This window comes from Diceros bicornis, chromosome 25, assembly GCF_020826845.1.
Source record: "Diceros bicornis minor isolate mBicDic1 chromosome 25, mDicBic1.mat.cur, whole genome shotgun sequence".
Lineage (NCBI taxonomy): Eukaryota > Metazoa > Chordata > Mammalia > Perissodactyla > Rhinocerotidae > Diceros > Diceros bicornis.
This window is the reverse complement of record NC_080764.1, coordinates 10,981,353-11,005,244: the sequence shown is the minus strand read 5'-3', so window position 1 is coordinate 11,005,244 and position 23,892 is coordinate 10,981,353. Positions and strand designations below refer to the sequence as shown.

The 23,892-nt window shown below is 51.9% G+C and overlaps 1 protein-coding gene across 1 annotated transcript; it reads left to right on the top strand.

Annotated features, from left to right (window-relative positions):
• Positions 1–253: 253 nt before the first annotated feature.
• LOC131421619 (DNA dC->dU-editing enzyme APOBEC3-like) lies at positions 254–23,575 on the top strand. Its single transcript, XM_058568344.1, has 8 exons — positions 254–440; positions 10,988–11,144; positions 12,386–12,653; positions 12,872–12,983; positions 21,269–21,428; positions 22,125–22,389; positions 22,675–22,790; positions 23,152–23,575. The coding sequence occupies exons 1-8, from the start codon at positions 427–429 to the stop codon at positions 23,218–23,220; spliced, it is 1,161 nt and encodes a 386-aa protein (XP_058424327.1). The 5' UTR covers positions 254–426; the 3' UTR covers positions 23,221–23,575.
• Positions 23,576–23,892: the final 317 nt, after the last annotated feature.

Here is a 23,892-nt window from a genome sequence, read left to right as displayed (position 1 = left end):
CAAAGCAGGGGTGGTGTGGAGAGGGCTCCAGCCTGCCCTTCCCCAGAGGAGCGGGGTCTCTGTCCTGCTCTCTTCAGACCGGGTCTGCCCCACCCCCTCTCTCTGGCATCATTACTTTCTCTTTCCCTTTGCAACAACGCTGGGTCCTGCTGCACAGACAGGCCTGTCTCCATCAGAGGGCGAGCTCTGCCACGAGGTAGGGCCCGAGAGAAGGTGGGTCTGAGCTTGAGGAAGTCTAACCACCTGAGGGCCCTCCCACCTCTGGTGCCAAAGCCGGAAGGAGGTGGGGCCTCAGCTGAGAGGCCTGGGAGGTCCCTCTCAGATAAGGGGCTTTCCTAAAGCGAAGGCCTGTGAGAAGAAGTGGTTCTCCAGCCCCCAAAACAAAGGGCAGGGCTGGAACAAGCACACCCAGGAGACGACAGCCAGATGGCCTGGCCCAGGTACCACTGCCCGCTCTGTCCTGCTGGGCCTCCTCTTGGCCGCGCCTTCGTTCGCGGTGGCCCCTGCTGTGCCTCTGTCCTCGGCCTCCTCCTCCTCCCTACTCCCAGCCTCGCCTCTCTCCCTCTCTGGGCTCCTTCTCTGCAGGACCCACTCCCATCTGGGGTCCTGGCGTGGTTCTGAAGATGCCCTCACTATGGCCTCTGAACCAGCCTCTCCCACACCTCCCCGAGCCCTGTCCGTCCTCCTGGCCCACCTCTCAGTCTGAAAGTCTACGTGGCTGGGCTGTCCCCACCCTGCCTGTGCGAGGCTGCCTCCTCTGTGGGTCTTCAGGAAGTTCCTGTGCTCTTTTAACGCTTAGAATTTGACTAAAGGATGATTGAAGCAGTTGGTGTATCTAGTTTAAAATACTTCGCTTGATTTTCTCTAATATTTACACCGCTATAAACACCATGCGAGAAGAGCTCTCTGAGGCAAGAAGATAAGTGATCTCTTAGAAGGAGATCCCAACTGTGAGCAGAAAAGTAAAGCAGACCGTTCTCCAACATGTCCACCAGCTAGGTGCCCAGGCTTCACGTCCATAACCCAACCACTAACATGGAGCTGGAGACAAGACGCAATGATCAGGAGAAATGCTCATATTTTAAAATCAAGTACACTAGAAAGCCACATCAAGACTGCACACTGCCCCAAGCGCACGAATGGGACAGCTGGAAGCGTCCTTGGCTGGACGGGGGCCCGGCTCCGTCTCTTCCTGGCCTGTGGCCGGGCAGCCTGCTCTCCTCTCCGTGCCCCGCTTCCTCCTCTGCAGATGAGGACGGCTCTCACAGGATGCGGGAGGAGTGGATGAGTTGAGGCACATCAAGCACTTAGAAGAGTAGCCTGAGACTCTGAATTTAGGTGTTAACCTGATATTAAAAAAAAAAAAAATGCATAGGTGAAAAGTCAGCAATGGATTGAACTGAAACGTTAAAAGCTATTATTTTGGGGTGGAGGGGCTTTTATTAGTCTGTTCTGTTTTTCTGTTGGGTTGGGAATGGGTGGGCAGGAAAACTGGGGTGGGGTGTGCTGTTGGGAGGAGTAGAGCCGGCCCCTGTGGGACGGGTCACTGGTCCCTGCTGTCTCTGCCCCCTCTCCCCATCCTCACCCCAGTCTTCCTGCCGGGAAAGGCAGCAGGGAATTCTCAGGACCGACGAGGGTCCAGGGGCTGTGTTCAGCAGACGCCAGTGGGAATAACTCCAGCGAGGACTCTCCCTCCGTGTTCACGTTTCTCTCTTTTGCCCCCAGAAACCCCATGCAGTGGTTGGATCCCCAAACCTTCTACTTCAACTTCGACAACCTGCAATATGCCTATGGTCGGTACCACTGCTACCTCTGCTTCCAAGTGGAAAGAGAGGTGAATGGCTCACTTGTCCACATTGACATGGGCGTCTTTGTAAACCAGGTATGACCCGGATGATACTCCCACCACAAGCGGCAGCTAATGCAGTTGAGGATTTGGAAAAGACTGTAAGAAGTAACATACCAGATGGGGGGCTGTCAGTGGGGTGTGCTTCTTCCCATAACATTTTCCTAAGTCCTTGGCCCATGATGTCCCTGCTTGACGCTCCTGGAACCTGATACACGATGGCGTTTGCTTTATCCCCCAAGACCTTGTTTACAGTCTGCTGATGACAAGTCTTATCATCCAGCTTGGCCTCAGCAGTCTTGGAGGAAAGAGCGTCTTTAGAAAGTTCCACCTGATGTACGCTTTCTCTGGCCCTGGTAACTGCTCTGCTTGGCGGGTCCTCCCACAGCCACACCCCTGACTCCTCTGTGTCCAGGACCTGTGATCCCATGGGGAGAAGCCATATCCCTGGTGCTGCCAGCCCCACGGCCTGCTCCAAGCTCTCAGCCCAGGTCTTCCTGGCTGACCACCGCAGCAGAAGCAGTTACAAGATCAAGCCCACCACCCCGCGGCCCCCATGCCCACCACTGCCCACTCCTGCGAAATCTCCTACCCCACGCCTGCCCCCTCTTCTCCACCCAGGAGAAACTGCAGGCTCTTCAGGACCTGTGTGGGGAGGGACCCATGGCGGGATGGGGTGCGCTATAGCAGTGTGATCCCATAGAAACAAAATCACACGTGTCATTCAACTGTTTATAGTACCCAGTGTTCAAAAGGTAAGAGAAACTGATCAAATTCATATTGGTAATGTGTGAGGCAATATATCTAAGATATTATTTCAACATATGATTATTATAAAAATTCTTCGTGAGATACTTTACATTCTTGTTCATACTAAGTCATTGAAATGAGGTGTGTCTTTGCCACACATCTCAATTCAGAGGAGCCACATTTGAAGTGCTCAGGAAACACGTGTGGCTAGTGGCTGCCCTGTAGGACAGCGCAGCTCTGTGGCACTCTCCCGCAGACACCACCCAGGGGATAAGCCTGGACCCGAGAGGGCCTGGCCCGGAGCAGGCACTCAGAATGCTTGTAGAATGAATGAATGGGAGAATGGATGTTGGAACTAATGGAGGAGTCACTGAATGTGGGAAGGGATGACTACACAACAAAAGAAGGGAGGGGAGAGATGGAAAGAAGGGATAAATCAATGAACAACATGCCCCTGCTCCCCGCTCCACCCACCCCTGCCACCCTGCCTGCTCTGTCAGCCAAGGGGGTCCCCATCCTTCTCCATCTCTCCCAGCTCTCTAGCTGCCACGTAGAACTCTGCTTCCTCTCTTGGTTCTACTCCTGGCTGTCTCCTGACGAGCGCTACCATGTCACCTGGTTCATGTCCTGGAGCCCCTGCTCCTACTGTGCACGGGAGGTGGCTGAGTTCCTGGAGGAGTGCAGCAACGTGAACATGAGCATCTTCGCTGCCCGCCTCTACCACTTCAAGGATCCAGAAATCCAGGAGGGACTTCGCACCCTGAAGCGTACAGGGGTCCAGGTTGCCATCATGTACTTCAGTGGTGAGAGCAGAGGGAGCTGGGGGCAGGGCTGTGGGCGGGACTAGGGTCCGGTGGGGGGACCTAGAGTGCTCCCAGGGTGAGTATGTGGGAGGACAGCCTGGTAAACTGAGGCAGGACTGACGGCACCTGACAGGGAGACAAGACTATGGGGGGGAGGGTCAGGAGAGAAAGGTCTCCTGAGACCCAGACCTGAGTGCCCTCTCCCCTCTTTATCCCAGATTTTTTATATTGTTGGAACAACTTTGTGCACCACGGCGGAATGCGCTTCATTCCTTGGAAAGGTATTAATAAAAATTATTGGATCCTGGTCACAACGCTTGAGGACATTCTCTGGTGAGAGCCTCCTCAGCCGCCTCCCTCTGTCCTGTCATGCATTGAGAGGCTGGAGCTGACGTACTGAATTAAGGACACAGGCACAACTCGGAGATACTGCGGGTTCTGTTCCAGACCACCACAATAAAGCCAATATCACAATAAAGCGAGTCACATGAGGTTTTGGTTTCCCAGTGCATGTGAAAGTCGTAGTTAGGGCCCAGCCCCTAGGCCGAGTGGTTCAAGTTCTGCACAGTCTGCTTTGGCGGCCTGGGTTCACGGGTTCAGATCCCAGGCACAGACATACTCCACTCACCAGCTGTCCTGTGGCAGTGACTCATATACAGAAAAATAGAGGAGCATTGGCAACAGAGGTTATCTCAGGGTGAATCTTGCTCAGCAAAAAAAAAAAAAAAAAAAACACGGGGGTCTATTTACAAGATACTATAGTCTATTAAGTGTGCAATAGCATTATGTCTAATGATACCCAATGTATATGCCTCAATTTTAATATACTTTATTGCTAAAAAAATGCCAACCACCCTCTGAGCCTTCAGCAAGTGGTAATCTTTCTGCTGGTGGAAGGTCTCGCTGCAACTTGACGGGTGCTGACTGACAGGGTGGTGGGTGCTGAAGGCTGGGTGGCTGTGGCGATTTCTTAAATAAGACGACAATGAAGTTGGCCGCATCCGTTGACTCTTCCTTTCACAAACGATTTCCCTGTAGCACGTGATGCTGTTTGATAGCATTTTACCCACAGTGGAACAGCTTCCAGAATCGGAGTCAATCCTCTCAAAGTCTGCCGCTGCTTTGCCAACAGAGTTTCAGAAATATTCTAAATCCTGTATTGTCACTGCAACAAGCTTCACGGCGTCTTCACCAGGAGTAGATTCCATCTCATAAATCCACTTTCCTTGCTCATCCACAAGAAGCAACTCCTCATCCATGAAAGTTTTATCATGAGATCGCAGCCATTTGGTCACATCATCAGGCTCCACTTGCAATTCTAGTTCTCTTGCCATTTCCACCACATCTGCAGTTACTTCCTCCACTGAAGTCTTGGACTCCCCAAAGTCACCCACGCGGGTTGGAATTAACGTCTTCCTAATGTCACAGGCCGTGGACTCTGGCCTATGTCTCTTGTCTTGCTGAGGAGTGCAGGCGTCTCTGTCTCTAAGGTCCTTGACGTTGTTTGTCTCAGCTATGTTCCAGGAAGGAGATACAGACACCAACCGCCTTGAACTGGTCCATACCAAGTTGCACGACTGAAGCACGTACAGAATAACCAAGAAGAACCCTAGAGCAACCTTTGCTTCATTAACATAGTAAAACTCCCAGGCGGTGGTGAGCAACAGCACACTTTTAGGCACAGAAGAAGCACAGACACCTAAGGAGATGGGGCGAGTTTATACCCACCTCTAGATGAAGGATGAAACTTCCCCTTTGAATATTCATTCCCTCCTCAAACAAAAGGCATCCACGTTCCCTTACTCGGGGAGTCACAGCTTTGGAAATGGTTCTCTGTGGTCTCCTTATTTGTTGCAAATAAGGTTTACTCTGTGAGACAACTATTTCTGGTGAGGGCTCTGATTTCAATTCACCAAGAGGTGAACTCACATTGGTTCAGTCACACAAACTCCTGTTAATGTTGATATTTGGATCTCTTCCCATGAATCATGAATGTTCTGGATGGCACCTAGAATGGTAAATCCTATTCAGAGGTTTTTAGTTTGCTTTGCCCAAATCTCTCAGGGGTATCACCCTCTATGGCAGCTATAGCCTTCTGAAATGTATTTCTTAAATACTAAGACTTGAAAGTCGAAATTACTCCTTGATCCCACCCGCTACAGGATGGATGTTGTGTTAGAAGGCGTGAAAACAACATTAATCTCATTGTCCATCTCCATCAGAGCTCTTGGGTGACCTGGTGCATTCTCAATGAGCAGTCGTATTTTGAAAGGAATCTTTTCTTCTGAGCCTAGGTCTCAACAGTGGGCTTAAAAAATTTCGTAAACCATGCTGTAAACAGAAGTGCTGGCATTCAGGCTTTGTTGTTCCATTTGTACAGCACAGGATGAGTAGATTTAGTATAATTCTCAAGGGTTCTAGAATTTTCGGAATGGTAAGTGAGCTCTGGCTTCTACTTAAAGTCACCAGCTGCATTACTCCTTAACGAGACAGTCAGCCTGTCCTTTGAAGCTTTGAAGCCAGGCATTGACTTCTCCTCTCCAGCTATGAAAGTCCTAGATGGTATCTCCTTCCAATAGAAGGCTGTTTCATCTACACTGAAAGTCTGTTGTCTAGTGTAGCCACCTTCACTAATTATCCCGGCTAGATCTTCTGCAGAACTTGCTACAGCCTCTACATCAGCACTTGCTGCTTCACCCAGCACTTTTAGGTTGTGGAGACGGCGTCTTTCCTTAAACCTCATGAACCAACCTCTGCTGGCCCCAGACATTTCTTCTGCAGCTTCCTCACCTCTCTCAGCCTTCACAGAATTGAAGGGAGTCAGGGCCTTTCTCTGGATTAGCTTTGGCTTAAGGGAATGTTGTGGCTGCTTTGATCTTCTATCCAGACCACTACGACTTTCTTCATATCAGCAGTAAAGCTGTTTCTCTTTCTTATCATTCGTGTGCTCACTGGAGTAGCACTCTTAATTTCCTTCAAGAGCTTCTGCTTTGCACTCACAACTTGGCTAACTGTTTGGCGCAAGAGGCCTAGATTTTGGCCTATCTCGGCTTTCTACTGCCTTCATCGTTTCTAGCTTTTGATTTGAAGTGAGAGACATGAGACCCTTGTTTTCACTCGAACACTTAGAGGCCATTGTAGGGTTATTAATTGGCCTAATTTCAATATTGTTGTGTCTCAGGGAAGAGGGAGGCCCGAGGAGAGGGAGAGAGATGGCGGAAGAGCCGGTCAGTGGAGCTGTCGGAACGCAGACAACATTTACCGATTAAGATTGCCGTCTTAGATGGGCGCGGTTCGTGGCACCCCCAAAACAATTACAATGGTAACATCCAAGACCACTGACCACAGATCACCATAACAAATAAAATAATAATGAAAAAGCTTGAAACATTGCGAGAATTACCACAATGTGACACAGAGACACGAAGTGAACAAATGCTGTTGGAAAAATGGTGCAGATTGACTTGCTCGATGCAAGGTTGCCACAAACCTTCAATCTGTAAACAATACAGTGTCTGCGGAGCGCAGTAAAGCCAGGTCTGCCTGTATGTAATTTAGGATTCGACGAGGAGGGGCCACAAGCCACCCCCACGTGGCCAACAGGTAGCTCCCGAAGCAGGCAAGCTCCCGCTTTGTGGACGGGAACCCCTTGGGGGCTTTTGATGGAAGGCGCTGTTTCAATGCACCCACACAAGGGAAGTAGAGTCACGAGATGTATTGTTACTTACAGATCCCGGACGCGAGGGGGTGCAATGAGCCGGAGGAAGGGCACTCCTCCATTCCAGGTCATGAGTGAGCAGAGGTCACTAACTTTTCATGGGCTTCAATCTAAGTGGCTATTTTAGAAGTTTCCCTGGGAAAAGCAAAAGCAAAGCAGGAAATATGGTAGGCATCTTAAACTCAAGTCCTTATCTAAACGTCCAGTCTTTATAAATGCGAGCAGCCTTGTTATACTGCAAATGCCTAGACAGCAACTCAGAAAAACCAAGCTGCTTTTCTCATCACAGTCACCTGCTTCCATCCCAGACCCTGCTGCCCCTGGAACCCCCCGCCTTGCCTCTCACTCCGTCATCACCCCCGCCCCCAACCCCGCTCATCCCTTGACCTACTCCCAGATTGCTGCCAGAGGAGAAGCTCTGGAGGGGATGCAGCCTAGGGATTGTGATGGAGAGTGAGCGAGAAAAAAAAAAGTAACAGTTAAATTTAAATAAGTGTTTAGAAAAAAAGTAGGGTGGGGTATGTGAGGATTGAGATTATCAGAGCTTTTCCGAAAAGCAGACGAGAAAATGGACGGCAGCTGAGAAGCAGGTCAGAGACACAGCAGCTTAGGCCCTCAGGGGAAAACAGGAGTGAACACCTGGTTCCTTGAGCACAGAGCCAGCTGCCAAGCAAAGGCACTGGGGGGGAGCTCAGCAGAGGTTCCAGATGGGGTGGCCTTGCCCGTGGCACAGCGAAAGAGGAATGAGAGACCCTGACACAGTGTGGTTCTGGGCAGGCAGAGGCAGAGGAAGGAAAAGGAAGAGTGAAGGGGTTCGTTTGGGATCCATCCATAAAATCGTGGTGGAGAATGCCTTGGGTCCCATGCGGACCAGCTGTTTCTCCCTCCGATTGGCCATCGCGATGTGAATTGTCAATGACAGCAGACACCCGTCCCTTCACACCCCCTCCCAGTCCGCATGGCTGCCTGGGGGTCCAGGGCAGAATCCAGGGGCCCTCTGGCTGCCTCAGCTCACCCATCTCGATGCTCTGCGTGTCCACGTTTCCTCCAAGGAGGGAGACATGGACGGGGGTGACACACCTCTTGACTGTCTCTGTCATCAAAACGGGCCAAAGTGGCCGGCTCAGAATGTCTCCACCAACTGGAGGAAAAGAACAAGGCAGAAGACCAGTCGTAGAGACCCAAGGGACCTCAAGATGTCTCCTCCAAGACAGTCACTGTCCCAGTCCCGGCATATCTCCATTCTCCCCCATCTCAGACGGCTCGCAGCAATTCTCCAGGCCTTTCCTTTGTCACTAGGGAAAGGCCGGCAAAGGGTGTCAGCCTTCCTGTGCATCTTTCCTGCTTCTCAGGCCGGGAGTGACTTAGATGTTTGAGTCTGACCAACAACTCAGTGTGCAGACTCTCCCTGGAAGGGCCCAGCTCATTCTGGAATCATCCATTGGCTGTGGCCCCCAGACATTAGGACTCATGGGGGTGGATGGTACAACATTCCAGCATATCCTCTAACCTCTTGCCCATGTTCTTGTTACCCCGGGGGCCATCCCAGGGCCTGTGGGGCAGAACGGGGTGTGTGTAGGGTCAGGAAACAGAGAGGTGACAAGCTGGGAAAGGTTCCTACGGGACACACGCTTGTGTGCAATCTAGACTCTGGGCGACAGGCGAATGCTCTAAGACCTCCTCCCTTGGATTCAACTTTAAGATGCTCTTTATTTTTCATCTGGAGGTCTTGGTGGACATGTGACAAAGATGCCTTTCTAGATGCACACGAAGTCCAGGTACTCCATCCCTGACCCTCCCCTTGTGCCACTCTTCAATCCTTTTCATGGAACAATGAGGAAGCAGAAGGAGCGAGGCCAAGGGGAGGGAGCCAGGCCAGGCCACCTGGACAGCACTCCAGCTCTGCCATTTATTTGCTGTGTGACCTTGATAGAGTGTCTTAGCCTCTCTGCGCTGGGAACTCATCTGACCTGTCAGCATAATGATCCTCCCTCTCGATGCTATTGGTGGATTGGGGTAGAGGATGGAGTACAGGATCTGCTCCACATGCCTGCCTTCTTCGGGGCTGGAGAACATACCCAGAGCCTTGACCCCCGCCCTCACTTCCCATCGTGCCCAGAGTCCTGTTGGGATACTAGTCACAACTAAGTGCAAAGCAGGGGTGGTGTGAGGAGGGCTCCAGCCTGCCCTTCCCCAGAGGAGCGGGGCCTCTGTCCTGCTCTCTTCAGACCGGGTCTGCCCCACCCCCCTCTCTGGCATCATTACTTTCTCTTTCCCTTTGCAACAACGCTGGGTCCTGCTGCACAGACAGGCCTGTCTCCATCAGAGGGCGAGCTCTGCCACGAGGTGGGGCCCGAGAGAAGGTGGGTCTGAGCTTGAGGAAGTCTAACCACCTGAAGGCCCTCCCACCTCTGGTGCCAAAGCAGGAAGGAGGTGGGGCCTCAGCTGAGAGGCCTGGGAGGTCCCTCTCAGATAAGGGGCTTTCCTAAAGCGAAGGCCTGTGAGAAGAAGTGGTTCTCCAGCCCCCAAAACAAAGGACAGGGCTGGGACAAGCACACTCAGGAGACGACAGCCAGATGGCCTGGCCCAGGTACCACTGCCCGCTCTGTCCTGCTGGGCCTCCTCTTGGCCGCGCCTTCGTTCGCGGTGGCCCCTGCTGTGCCTCTGTCCTCGGCCTCCTCCTCCCTACTCCCAGCCTCGCCTCTCTCCCTCTCTGGGCTCCTTCTCTGCAGGACCCACTCCCATCTGGGGTCCTGGCGTGGTTCTGAAGATGCCCTCACTATGGCCTCTGAACCAGCCTCTCCCACACCTCCCCGAGCCCTGTCCGTCCTCCTGGCCCACCTCTCAGTCTGAAAGTCTACGTGGCTGGGCTGTCCCCACCCTGCCTGTGCGAGGCTGCCTCCTCTGTGGGTCTTCAGGAAGTTCCTGTGCTCTGTTAACGCTTAGAATTTGACTAAAGGATGATTGAAGCAGTTGGTGTATCTAGTTTAAAGTACTTCGGTTGATTTTCTCTAATATTTACACCGCTATAAACACCATGCGAGAAGAGCTCTCTGAGGCAAGAAGATAAGTGATCTCTTAGAAGGAGATCCCAACTGTGAGCAGAAAAGTAAAGCAGACCGTTCTCCAACATGTCCACCAGCTAGGTGCCCAGGCTTCACGTCCATAACCCAACCACTAACATGGAGCTGGAGACAAGACGCAATGATCAGGAGAAATGCTCATATTTTAAAATCAAGTACACAACAAAGCCACATCAAGACTGCACACTGCCCCAAGCGCACGAATGGGACAGCTGGAAGCGTCCTTGGCTGGACGGGGGCCCGGCTCCGTCTCTTCCTGGCCTGTGGCCGGGCAGCCTGCTCTCCTCTCCGTGCCCCGCTTCCTCCTCTGCAGATGAGGACGGCTCCCACAGGATTCGGGAGGAGTGGATGAGTTGAGGCACATCAAGCACTTAGAAGAGTAGCCTGAGACTCTGAATTTAGGTGTTAACCTGATATTTAAAAAAAAAAAATGCATAGGTGAAAAGTCAGCAACGGATTGAACTGAAACATTAAAAGCTATTATTTTGGGGTGGAGGGGCTTTTATTAGTCTGTTCTGTTTTTCTGTTGGGTTGGGAATGGGTGGGCAGGAAAACTGGGGTGGGGTGTGCTGTTGGGAGGAGCAGAGCCGGCCCCTGTGGGAGGGGTCACTGGTCCCTGCTGTCCCTGTCCCTCTCCCCGTCGTCACCCCAGTCTCCCTGCTGGGAAAGGCAGCAGGGAATGCTCAGGGCCGACGAGGGTCCAGGGGCTGTGTTCAGCAGACGCCAGTGGGAATAACTCCAGCGAGCACTCTCCCTCCGTGTTCACGTTTCTCTCTTTTGCCCCCAGAAAACCCAGGAAGTGGTTGTATCCCCAAAAATTCTACTTCAACTTCGACAACCTGCAATACGCCTATGGTCGGTACCACTGCTACCTCTGCTTCCAAGTGCAAAGAGAGGAGTATGGCTCACTTGTCCACGTTGACATGGGCGTCTTTGTAAACCAGGTATGACCCGGATGATACTCCCACTGCAGGGGGGAGCTAAGGCAGTTGAGGATGCGGAAAAGACTGTAAGAAGTAACATGCCAGATGGGGGGCTGTCAGTGGGGTGTGCTTCTTCCCACAACATGTTCCTAAGTCCTTGGCCCATGATGTCCCTGCTTGACGCTCCTGGAACCTGATACACGATGGCGTTTGCCTTATCCCCCAAGACCTTGTTTACAGTCTGCTGATGACTAGTCTTGTCATCCAGCTTGGCCTCTGCAGTCTTGGAGGAAAGAGCGTCTTTAGAAAGTTCCGCCTGATGTACGCTTTCTCTGGCCCTGGTAACTGCTCTGCTTGGCGGGTCCTCCCACAGCCACACCCCTGACTCCTCTGTGTCCAGGACCTGTGATCCCATGGGGAGAAGCCATATCCCTGGTGCTGCCTGCCCCCTGGCCTGCTCCAACCCTCAGCCCAGGTCTCCCTGGCTGACCACCGCAGCAGAAGCAGTTACAAGATCAAGCCCCCCACCCCGCGGCCCCACGCCAACCAGGGCCCACTCCTGCGAAATCTCCTACCACAGGCCTGCCCCCTCTTCTCTACCCAGGAGAAACTGCAGGGTCTTCAGGACCTGGGGGGGGAGGGAGCCGTGGCGGGATGGGGTGCTATAGCAGTGTGATCCCATAGAAACATAATCACACGTGTCATTCAACTGTTTATAGTACCCAGTGTGCAAAAGGTAAGAGAAACTGATCAAAGTCCTATTGATAATGTGTCAGGCAATGTATCTAAGATATTATTTCAACATATAATTATTATAAAAATTCTTCATGAGATACTTTACATTCTTGTTCATACTAAGTCATTGAAATGAGGTGTGTCTTTGCCACACATCTCAATTCAGAGGAGCCACATTTGAAGTGCTCAAGAGACACATGTGGCTAGTGGCTCCCACGTGGGACAGCGCAGCTCTGTGGCACTCTCCCGCAGACACCACCCAGGGGATAAGCCTGGACCCCAGAAGGCCTGGCCCGGAGCAGGCACTCAGAATGTAGAATGAATGAATGGGAGAATGGATGTTGGAACTAATGGAGGAGTCACTGAATGTGGGAAGGGATGACTACACAACAAAAGAAGGGAGGGGAGAGATGGAAAGAAGGGATAAATCAATGAACAACATGCCCCTGCTCCCCGCTCCACCCACCCCTGCCACCCTGCCTGCTCTGTCAGCCAAGAGGGTCCCCATCCTTCTCCATCTCTCCCAGCTCTCTAGCTGCCACGTAGAACTCTGCTTCCTCTCTTGGTTCTACGGCTGGCTGTCTCCTGACGAGCGCTACCATGTCACCTGGTTCATGTCCTGGAGCCCCTGCTCCCACTGTGCACAGCAGGTGGCTGAGTTCCTGAAGAGGCACAGCAACGTGAACCTGAGCATCTTCGCAGCCCGCCTCTACCATTTCCAGGATCCAGAAATCCAGGAGGGACTTCGCACCCTGAAGCGCACAGGGGTCCAGGTTGCCATCATGTACTTCAGTGGTGAGAGCAGAGGGAGCTGGGGGCAGGGCTGTGGGCGGGACTAGGGTCCGGTGGGGGGACCTAGAGTGCTCCCAGGGTGAGTATGTGGGAGGACAGCCTGGTAAACTGAGGCAGGACTGACGGCACCTGACAGGGAGACAAGACTATGGGGGGGAGGGTCAGGAGAGAAAGGTCTCCTGAGACCCAGACCTGAGTGCCCTCTCCCCTCTTTATCCCAGATTTTTTATATTGTTGGAACAACTTTGTACGCCACGACGGAATGCGCTTCATTCCTTGGAAAGGTATTAATAAAAATTATTGGATCCTGGTCACAACGCTTGAGGACATTCTCTGATGAGAGCCTCCTCAGCCGCCTCCCTCTGTCCTGTCATGCGTTGAGAGGCTGGAGCTGACGTACTGAATTAAGGACACAGGCACAACTCGGAGATACTGCGGGTTCTGTTCCAGACCACCACAATAAAGCCAATATCACAATAAAGCGAGTCACATGAAGTTTTGGTTTCCCAGTGCATGTGAAAGTCGTAGTTAGGGCCCAGCCCCTAGGCCGAGTGGTTCAAGTTCTGCACAGTCTGCTTTGGCGGCCTGGGTTCACGGGTTCAGATCCCAGGCACAGACATACTCCACTCACCAGCTGTCCTGTGGCAGTGACTCATATACAGAAAAATAGAGGAGCATTGGCAACAGATGTTATCTCAGTGTGAATCTTGCTCTGCAAAAAAAAAAAAACAAACAAAACAAAACGGGGGTCTATTTACAAGATACTATAGTCTATTAAGTGTGCAATAGCATTATGTCTAATGAAACCCAATGTATATGCCTCAATTTTAAAATACTTTATTGCTAAAAAAATGCCAACCACCCTCTGAGCCTTCAGCAAGTGGTAATCTTTCTGCTGGTGGAAGGTCTCGCTGCGACTTGACGGGTGCTGACTGACAGGGTGGTGGGTGCTGAAGGCTGGGTGGCTGTGGCGATTTCTTAAATAAGACGACAATGAAGTTGGCCGCATCCGTTGACTCTTCCTTTCACAAACGATTTCCCTGTAGCACGTGGTGCTGTTTGATAGCATTTTACCCACAGTGGAACAGCTTCCAGAATCGGAGTCAATCCTCTCAAAGTCTGCCGCTGCTTTGCCAACAGAGTTCCAGAAATATTCTAAATCCTGTATTGTCACTGCAACAAGCTTCACGGCGTCTTCACCAGGAGTAGATTCCATCTCATAAATCCACTTTCCTTGCTCATCCACGAGAAGCAACTCCTCATCCATGAAAGTTTTATCATGAGATTGCAGCCATTCGGTCACATCTTCAGGCTCCACTTGCAATTCTAGTTCTCTTGCCATTACCACCACATCTGCAGTTACTTCCTCCACTGAAGTCTTGGAGTCCCCACAGTCACCCACGCGGGTTGGAATCAACGTCTTCCAAATGTCACAGGCCGTGGACTCTGGCCTATGTCTCCTGTCTTGCTGAGGAGTGCAGGCGTCCCTGTCTCTAAGGTCCTTGACGTTGTTTGTCTCAGCTATGTTCCAGGAAGGAGATACAGACACCCACTGCCTTGAACTGGTCCAGACCACGCTGCATGACTGAAGCGTGTGCAGAATAACCAAGAAGCACCCTAGAGCAACCTTTGCTTCATTAACACGGTAAAACTCCCAGCCGGCGGGGAGCAACAGCACACTTTTAGGCACAGAGGAAGCACAGACACCTAAGGAGATGGGGTGAGCTTATACCTACCTCTGCATGAAGGATGAAACTTCCCGTTTGATTATTCATTCCCTCCTCAAATAAAAAGCATCCACGTTCCCTTACTTGGGGAGCCACAGCTTTGGAAATGGTTCTCTGTGGTCTCCTTATTTGTTGCAAATAAGGTTTACTCTGTGAGACAACTATTTCTGGTGAAGGCTCTGATTTCAACTCACCAAGAAGTGAACTCACATTGGTTCAGTCACACAAACTCCTGTTAATGTTGATATTTGGATCTCTTCCCATGAATCATGAATGTTCTGAATGGGACCTAGAATGGTAAATCCTTTCCAGAGGATTTTAGTTTGCTTTTCCCAAATCTCTCAGGGGTATCACCCTTTATGGCAGCTATAGCCTTCTGAAATGTATTTCTTGAATAATAACACCTGAAAGTCGAAATTACTCCTTAATCCACCAGCTACAGGATGGATGTTGTGTTAGCAGGCATGAAAACGACATTAACCTCATTGTCCATCTCCATCAGAGCTCTTAGGTGACCTGGTGCATTCTCAATGAGCAGTCGTATTTTGAAAGGAATCTTTTCTTCTGAGCCTAGGTCTCAACAGTGGGCTTAAAAAATTTCGTAAACCATGTTGTAAACAGAAGTGCTGGCATCCAGGCTTAGTTGTTCCATTTGTACAGCACAGGATGAGTAGATTTAGTATAATTCTCAAGGGTTCTAGAATTTTCGGAATGGTAAGTGAGCTCTGGCTTCTACTTAAAGTCACCAGCTGCATTACTCCTTAGCAAGACAGTCAGCCTGTCCTTTGAAGCTTTGAAGCCAGGCATTGACTTCTCCTCTCCAGCTATGAAAGTCCTAGATGGTATCTCCTTCCAATAGAAGGCTGTTTCATCTACACTGAAAGTCTGTTGTCTAGTGTAGCCACCTTCACTAATTATCCCGGCTAGATCTTCTGCAGAACTTGCTACAGCCTCTACATCAGCACTTGCTGCTTCACCCAGCACTTTTATGTTATGGAGACGGCGTCTTTCCTTAAACCTCGTGAACCAACCTCTGCTGACCCCAGACTTTTCTTCTGCAGCTTCCTCACCTCTCTCAGCCTTCACAGAATTGAAGAGAGTCAGGGCCTTGCTCTGGATTAGACTTTGGCTTAAGGGAATGTTGTGGCTGCTTTGATCTTCTATCCAGACCACTACGACTTTCTTCATATCAGCAATAAAGCTGTTTCTCTTTCTTATCATTAACGTGTTCACTGGAGTAGAACTTTTAATTTCCTTCAAGAACTTCTTTGCACTCACAACTTGGCTAACTGTTTGGCGCAAGAGGCCTAGCTTTTGGCTATCTCAGCTGTCTAGTGCCTTCATCACTTCTAGCTTTTGATTTAAAGTGAGAGACATCAGAACCTTGTTTTTACTTAAACACTTAGAGGCCATTGTAGGGTTATTAATTGGCCTAATTTCAATATTGTTGTGTCTCAGGGAAGAGGGAGGCCTGAGGAGAGGGAGAGAGACGGGGGAACAGTCGGTCAGTGGAGCTGTGGGAACACAGACAACATTTACCGATTAAGATTGCCGTCTTAGATGGGCGCGGTTCGTGGCACCCCCAAAACAATTACAATGGTAACATCCAAGACCACTGACCACAGATCACCATAACAAATAGAATAATAATGAAAAAGCTTGAAACATTGCAAGAATTACCACAATGTGACACAGAGACACGAAGTGAACAAATGCTGTTGGAAAAATGGTGCAGATTGAGTTGCTCGATGCAGGGTTGCCGCAAACCTTCAATCTGTAAAGAATACAGTGTCTGCGGAGCGCAGTAAAGCCAGGTCTGCCTGTATGTAATTTAGGATTCGATGAGGAGGGGGCACAAGCCACCCCCACGTGGCCAACAGGTAGCTCCCGCAGCAGGCAAGCTCCCACTTTGTGGACGGGAACCCCATAGGGGTTTTGGTGGAAGGCGCTGTTTCAATGCACTCACACAAGGGAAGTAGAGTCACGAGATGTATTATTACTCACAGATCCCGGACGCGAGGGGGTGCAATGAGCCGGAGGAAGGGCACTCCTCCATTCCAGGTCACGAGTGAGCAGAGGTCACTAACTTTTCGCGGGCTTCAATCTAAGTGGCTATTTTAGAAGTTTCCCCGGGAAAAGCAAAAGCAAAGCAGGAACTTATGGCGGGCATCTTAAACTCAAGTCCTTATCTAAACATCCAGTCCTTAGAAATGCCAGCAGGCTTGTTATACTGCAAATGCCTACGCAGCAACTCAGAAAAACCAAGCTGCTTTTCTCGTCACAGTCACCTGCTTCCACCCCAGACCCTGCTGCCCCTGGAACCCCCGTCTTGCCTCTCACTTCGTCATCACCCCCGCCCCCATCCCCGCTCATCCCTTGACCGACTCCCAGATTGCTGCCAGAGGAGAAGCTCTGGAGGGGATGCGGCCTAGGGATGGTGATGGAGAGTGAGCGAGAAAAAAAAAGGAACAGTTAAGTTTCCCCTTTAAATAAGTGTTTAGAAAAAAAGTAGGGTGGGGTATGTGAGGATTGAGATTATCAGAGCTTTTCCAAGAAGCAGACGAGAAAATGGACGGCAGCTGATAATCAGGTCAGAGACCCAGCAGCTCAGGCCCTCAGGGGAAATCAGGAGTGAACACCTGGTTTCTTGAGCACAGAGCCAGCTGCCACGCAAAGGCACTGGGGAGGAGCTCAGCAGAGGCTCCAGATGGGGTGGCCTGGACCGTGGCACAGCGAAAGGGGAGCGAGAGACCCTGACACAGTGTGGTTCTGGGCAGGCACGCAGAGGCAGAGGAAGGAAAAGGAAGAGGGAAGAGGTTCGGTTTGATATCCATCCATAAAATCGTGGTGGAGAATGTCTTGGGTCCCATGCAGACCAGCTGTTTCTCCCTCCGATTGGCCGTCGCAGTGTGAATTGTCAGTGACAGCAGACACCCGTCCCTTCACACCCCCTCCCAGTCCGCATGGCTGCCTGCGGGTCCAGGGCAGATCCAGGGGCGCTCTGGCTGCCTCAGCTCACCCATCTCGATGCTCTGCATTTCCACGTTTCCTCCAAGGAGGGAGTCACGGATGGGGATGACACACCTCTTGACCGTCTCTGTCATCAAAACGGGCCAAAGTGGCCAGCTCAGAATGTCTCCACCAACTGAAAAGAAAGAACAAAGCAGAAGGCCAGTCTTAGAGATCCACGGGGACCTCCAGGACGTCTCCTCCAAGATAGTCACTGTCCCAGTCCCGGCACATCTCCATTCTTCCCCATCTCAGATGGCTCGCAAGAATTCTCCAGGCTAGAGCAGCAGTGCTGTCACTAGGGAAAGGCCGGCAAAGGGTCAGCCTTCCTGTGCATCCTTCCTGCTTCTCAGGCTGGGGGTGTCTTAGCTCTCGGAGCCTGACCCACCTCAGTGTGCAGACTCTTCCTGGAAGGGCCCAGCTCATTCTAGAATCTTCCATTGGCTGTGGCCCCTGGACATTAGGACACATGGGGGTGGGGGGGACGCCACCCCCTAACCTAACCTAACCTAACCTCTTGCCCACGCTCTTGTTACCCCTGGGGCCAAACCAGGGCCTGTGGGGCAGAACGGGGTGTGTGTAGGGTCAGGGAACAGAGAGGTGACAAGCTGGGAAAGGTTCCTCTGGGACACAGGCTTGTGTGCAATCTAGTCTCCGGGTGACAGGCGAGTGCTCTAAGACCTCCTCCCTAAGATTCAACTTTTGCAAGATGCTCTTTATTTTTCATCTGGAGGACTTGGTGGACATGTGACATAGATGCCTTTCCGGATGCACACTGACCTGGGGGGCCCCGTGAGGTCAGCAAGGCCCCTCCCCTTGTGCCATCGTTCCTTCTCATGGAACAATGAGGAAACAGAAGGAGCAAGACCGGGGGAGGGAGCCAGGCCAGGCCACCCGGACAGCATTCCAGCTCTGCCATTTTGCTGTGTGACCTCGAGAGAGTATCTCAGCCTCTCTGTGCTGGATATGTCAGGATAATGATCCTCCCTCTCGATGCTGTTGGTGGATTGGGGTAGAGGATGGAGTACAGGATCTGTTCCATATGCCTGCCTTCTCTGGGGCTGGAGATACATACCCAGAGCCTTGACCCCCGCCCCACTCTTCTCATCTGCCATAGTCTCTGGCTCTTTGCGTCTCTGGCTCAGGATACTAATGATGACTAAGTGCAAAGCAGGGGTGGTGTGGAGAGGGCTCCAGCCTGCCCCTCCCCAGAGGAGCAGGGCCTCTGTCCTGCTCTCTTCAGACAGGGTCTGTCCCGCCCCCGTCTCTCTGGCATCATTACTTTCTCTTTCCCTTTGCAACAACGCTGGGTCCTGCTGCACAGACAGGCCTGTCTCCATCAGCGGGCGAGCTCTGCCGGGGGTGGGGGGTGCCCAAGAGAAGGTGGGTCTGAGCCTGAGGAAGTCTAACCACCTGAGGGCCCTCCCGCCCCTGGTGCCAAAGCAGGAAGGAGGTGGGGCCTCAGCTGAGAGTCCTGGGAGGTCCCTCTCAGATAAGGGGCTTTCCTAAAGCAAAGGCCTGTGAGAGGAAATGGACCCTCAGCCCCCAAGACAAGGGGCAGGGCAGGGACAAGCCCTCCAAGGCGTTAACTACACCCAGAATCCCAGGATCGGGTAAGTCAACAGCCCAGGAGGAGGAAAGAAGGTGGGTCTGAGCCAGAAACGCAAAGGCACCCTAGGGCCCCCACCCCTGGCCCCGGAACTCCCAACCCCCCACAGCCCCAACCCCCACCCCGTTACCATGGCAGTAAGGGTGTGGGTCCACGACTCAGCTGTAGGAGGACACTCAGAGATCAGGGGCTTTCTCAAGGCCAGGGGCAGCCTGGGGAGAGCAAGGTGGAGCTGGAGCACCCTGTGTCCAGGGCAGGCTGGGACAAGCCTGCCAAGGAGGCTGCGGCCGGGCTGCAGGGACCGGGCACCGCTGCCCACTCTCCTTTCTGCCTCCTGCCTCCTCCGAGCTCCGGGCCCTCGGTTCTCTTCCTCTCTGGCTCCTTCTCTGTAGGGCCTCAGGCCCCCAGCCCTGCCTCTGCAGGTGCCCCCCCTTCAGCCTGTCTCTGCGTCCCTGCCCAAGTCCCATTGGCACGGCTCTTCCTAAAGCTCGTTGTTACACTCGATTGTAGACTTTAGGTTCGAGGATGATTGAAACAATTGTTGGAGTCAGCTATAAAAGCCTATTTATAAATTTTATTTTAAAGACTTGCACAATTTTGCAACGAATGTTTTCATTTCTGCTCTGTGGAGGGAAAGAGCTCCAAGACAAGAAGACAAATTGTTTCCCATGAAGACACTACCAAGTGTGAAAAATTAAATTGGTCTTTAAATACTTCTTACAAGTTGTTTCTATCATACCTACAATTTTAGCTATTCAAGATCAAGGTTCGATTTTGTGCTATTAAGATAGTGCATATGTCTAAAATTTGAACTATTTCAGCCTTGATTGTCTAGGTTTGCCTGGGACTTGGGAATTTCCCAGAATATGAGAACTTCAGTGCTAAAATCAGGAAGATTCCAGGCAAGCAGGGCAGTCCGTGGTCCTTGGGTGCTATGAATGGTGTTTTTTCATTCTAATCCTCACCCTGAGGGTGGCCAGTTGCCCTAATTGGGAGTGCAAACTTCAAGCAAGGTCATAGGCTGGTAATCAAAGGCCACAGTCCAGACATGGTCTCTTCAGCAATTGCCCTGAAATTCCAAATCCACCTGAAACTGTACTAATTAGCACAAGGGATGTCAGAGAATGGTTTCCACTGATGAAATTAGTAGCTTTGTTAGTTATCATAACAGATGTCAGAAATGGGTTTTCAATGACAAAACCGGCACTGTTTCGATGAGTTGGCTGGAAATCGTGGGGAGGCATTTCTGGCCTTGCAGGAAGAGGGTATGGAAATCAATTGTGCCCCTTGGTCTGCGCCCTGAGGGGCGGCACCCTCGACTTGACTGCTGTGTCCAGATGCAAGTTCCAAGGGTCTGTGTCACCTGAGCCTGACCCGATGGTCAGCCAGGCCACATTAGGCGGGGTGAAGTGTCCAGAGGGACAGCGGGCTGGGGCTCCGTCCAGCTTGTTCAGACTGTTTGGCGTCCACTTGGCCATGAATGTCCGCGCGCGGCAGGGCTCTGGCCAGAGCGGGCCCTCACGCACTTTTCTGGGACGTGGCAGGAAGGCTCCTAGCTCTGCCCCCCTACTTCTTCCCGTGCAGAGCCAACAGCATTTATCAAAATGAGGCCAGTGGTTCTGCATGCCCACGTGGGCCAGGTCACTTTGCAACATAATATTACATGAAAAAAAGTGAAACACAAAATGAATACTCTGTGGAATATAACACGGGGACAAAAAGCCATGTGAGTCTTTCAGCCCCCAGTCTCTGTCACAACCCTTCCTTGGTGACAACAGTTTTTCCTGTTCACCTGCCTCTGTGCTCTTTGTACAGACAAAATTGTGATACACACTCCTGAGCAGAGGACAGAGTTAGAGGAAGCACCAGCTTCCATCCTCTCACTCCCCGAAGAGAAGGGTTCTGACATCGGACACGGGTTGACCTGCCTGTGGGACCTGAACCGAGGGGTCTGGACAACGGCGCGTGAGCCAAGGAAGGACCGTGGTGTCCAGTTCTCTGGCCCGCTCGTCCAGCCCAGGCGTCCTGCCTGCAATGGCTTCTAGTGGGGGGGGGCAGTTTGCCAGGCTGGAGGTGGGAGGCAGCAGGCTAGGTGGGGATCCCACCCTCCTCCTTCTACCTCCCCAGTCCTCCTGGCCAACAAAGGAGCAGATCCTCCTTTACCGCCCCTCAGGGGCCCAAGGGAACCCGAGGAGTTGGGTTCAGAAGGCCACGCGGCCTGGGGGATGCCGGAAGACGCTCTCTGCATCTCCGTTTTTCTCCTTCCTATTGCACAGAAACACAAAGAATGGGCTAAAAGAGGACGTATTCAAACAGCAGTTTGGCAACCAGCCGCGGGTCACAAAGCCCTACCGCCGGAGAAAGACCTACTTGTGCTACCAGCTGAAGGAGCTCGATGGCTCCATAATTGACAAAGACTACTTTCAAAACAAGGTGCCAAGTGGGATGTTTGGGCACAGGGCAGGCGGGGGCTAACCCTGTCCAACGTGCAGGGAAAAGGCTGAGGCTTACCAGGGGCTGAGTGAGCCCGGCTTCCCATCCCCGGCCTCCGCAGAGGCAGCCCCTCCAGCAGAGTGCTCCTGCCCCTGCTTGAGAAGGTGGTGGTGACTGTCCTCCAGACCTCAGCTCAGTGGCTGCTTTGGGGAAGCCAAGTGCACTTCCAGGACTGAGGATTAACTCCAGCTACAGACCTCCCTCACATTTCTGCTTCTCGCCTGTCTCCCAACCTGCCCCGTCCCTCCTCCCTCCCACTCTGACCTGCTCCTCGGGCACCCCCAGGTCCAAACATCTCCAGACAACCTCCTGGGCAAGTGTCCAAAGGCGAGGTCTGCAGAGCATTCGGGACTGTGCCGTGGGGGTGTCTGTCTGCCAACCCGCCTCCTCTGGGCACTGGGACTCTGGTCTGATTCGGATCAAACTGCAGGTGCTTTGGGGGTGTTGAATTAATGGATGCGTGAGGGAGTGAAGGAATGAATGATGAAGGAAGGAAGGAGGTTCTTTCTCTGTCCTAGACAAGTTCACATACTCAAAGCTCACAGCAGAGCCCCTCATCCCCAACTCTGCCTTTGGTACGTGACCTCTGGTCTCTGTCTTCTAACCTTCTTTCTCTCTGACTGGGACCCTCCCCAGAAGAAGCGCCACGCAGAAATTCGCTTTATTGACAAGATCAAGTCACTGGGACTGGACAGAGTCCAGAGCTACGAAATCACCTGCTATATCACGTGGAGCCCCTGCCCGACCTGTGCCCTAGAGCTGGTTGCGTTCACCAGAGATTACCCCAGACTGAGCCTGCAGATCTTCGCCTCCCGCCTGTACTTCCACTGGCGCAGGTGGTCTATTCAGGGGCTGCAACAGCTGCAGACATCAGTCCCCCTGGCTGTCATGCGTTACCCAGGTAAGAAGGGAGGGAGAGCTGTCAGTGGATGGCAGGGTTTACAGTGCCAAGAGGGGAAAGCCACTGGGGGAGCCCTGGCGGGGGTGGGGGTGGCTGGACAGGAAGGGTGGCGGCCCAGCTGAAGCCCAAAATGCGATACCACCTGGAAGGGAAAATCCCAGAGAGAGACTAAAGCCCACGAGGGGAGGGGAAAGGAAGGAGGACACCCCAACCCTGAGGGGTGGGGGTGCAGGCTTGCTGCTCCCCTGCCCCTGGGGCCGACTCGCTCCCCCTCTTTCATCTCAGAGTTTGCTGACTGCTGGGAAAACTTTGTGGACCACAGGGGAGAGCCTTTCGAGGGCTGGGATAAGCTGAGGGAGTACAGCGAAAGCATAGACCGACGGCTCCAGAAGATCCTGAGGGTGAGAAGCTGTCCCGGCTGCAGGCCCCGGGCCTCCCTCTCCTGCACCCCGCCTTCCCAGCTTCTGGCCCCTTCTAGGTCACTCCTCTCCCTGCTCTCTCTCTGCCGCCCCTCCCTCCTTTTTCTTTTCCCACCACACCCTTTTTTGCTCTCCTGCCGGGGGCATCCAGTTGTTTCCTTCTCGCCGTTTTCTGAGGCTCTTGTCAGCTTTTTGTTTCTCTCAAGGCCTCGCTGGCCCTCCTTGACGGGGTTCTTTTCTCGTCCCAGGCTTTCAGCGTCACCTCCCCTTCCCTGCCTCCCACGAGGTTTCCTGCCAATCAACCAATCCAGGCTTCCTAACGTCTCTCTTTCTCTCTCAACAGCCCTCAAATCTTAATGGTTTAGAGAATAACTTCAGAAATTTGACAATTGGGCCCGTTGGCCGCGGGTAACTGAAACCGTGGATAACGATACCGTGGATAAGGGGGAAATACTGTTTACATTTTTATAATTGAAAAAATAAAGATAATTTTTAAGTCTGTAAAACTTGGGTTACTTTTTAAAGGGTAAATCAGGTCTTTCATAAAAATGAGCATAAAGGAGTTTTACTCTGCAGAACGAAGAAAAGAATTTGAGAATTCCCTGTGTATTCTAGAATAGTCTAGAATAGTTGGATCATTTTGTGGTCATGTAGTCTCTGTTCCTTTTTTGTGTCTAATATGTGTCTAAATAAATAAGGTAAAACTTTGTTGCACAGAGTTGCCCCACAGAATTGATTGGAAAAAATAAAAAACACTTGGAACTGTGTTGTTCAGTGTTCTTGGTTGAAGCAAAAAGTACCAACTCTAGCTAATTAAAACATAAAAAAACGACTTATTAAAAAGCTGTCGGGTGGCTCACTGAATGTCTAGGAAAGATGGAGGACTATATTTGGAGGCTGCCAGGCCAGGAAGGAGCCCCCAAGCCACGCTCAAAGCCGGTCTAGCGACGACAGCATTGCTGGAGGCACTTTGCTCCATCCACACCAACCACACCTGAAGCCATCATTCAAATACTACGTAAAATAGAAACAAAAAATACTAAAGTATGAGAAAAGACTTTTCTGAACAAGACAGCAATAAATA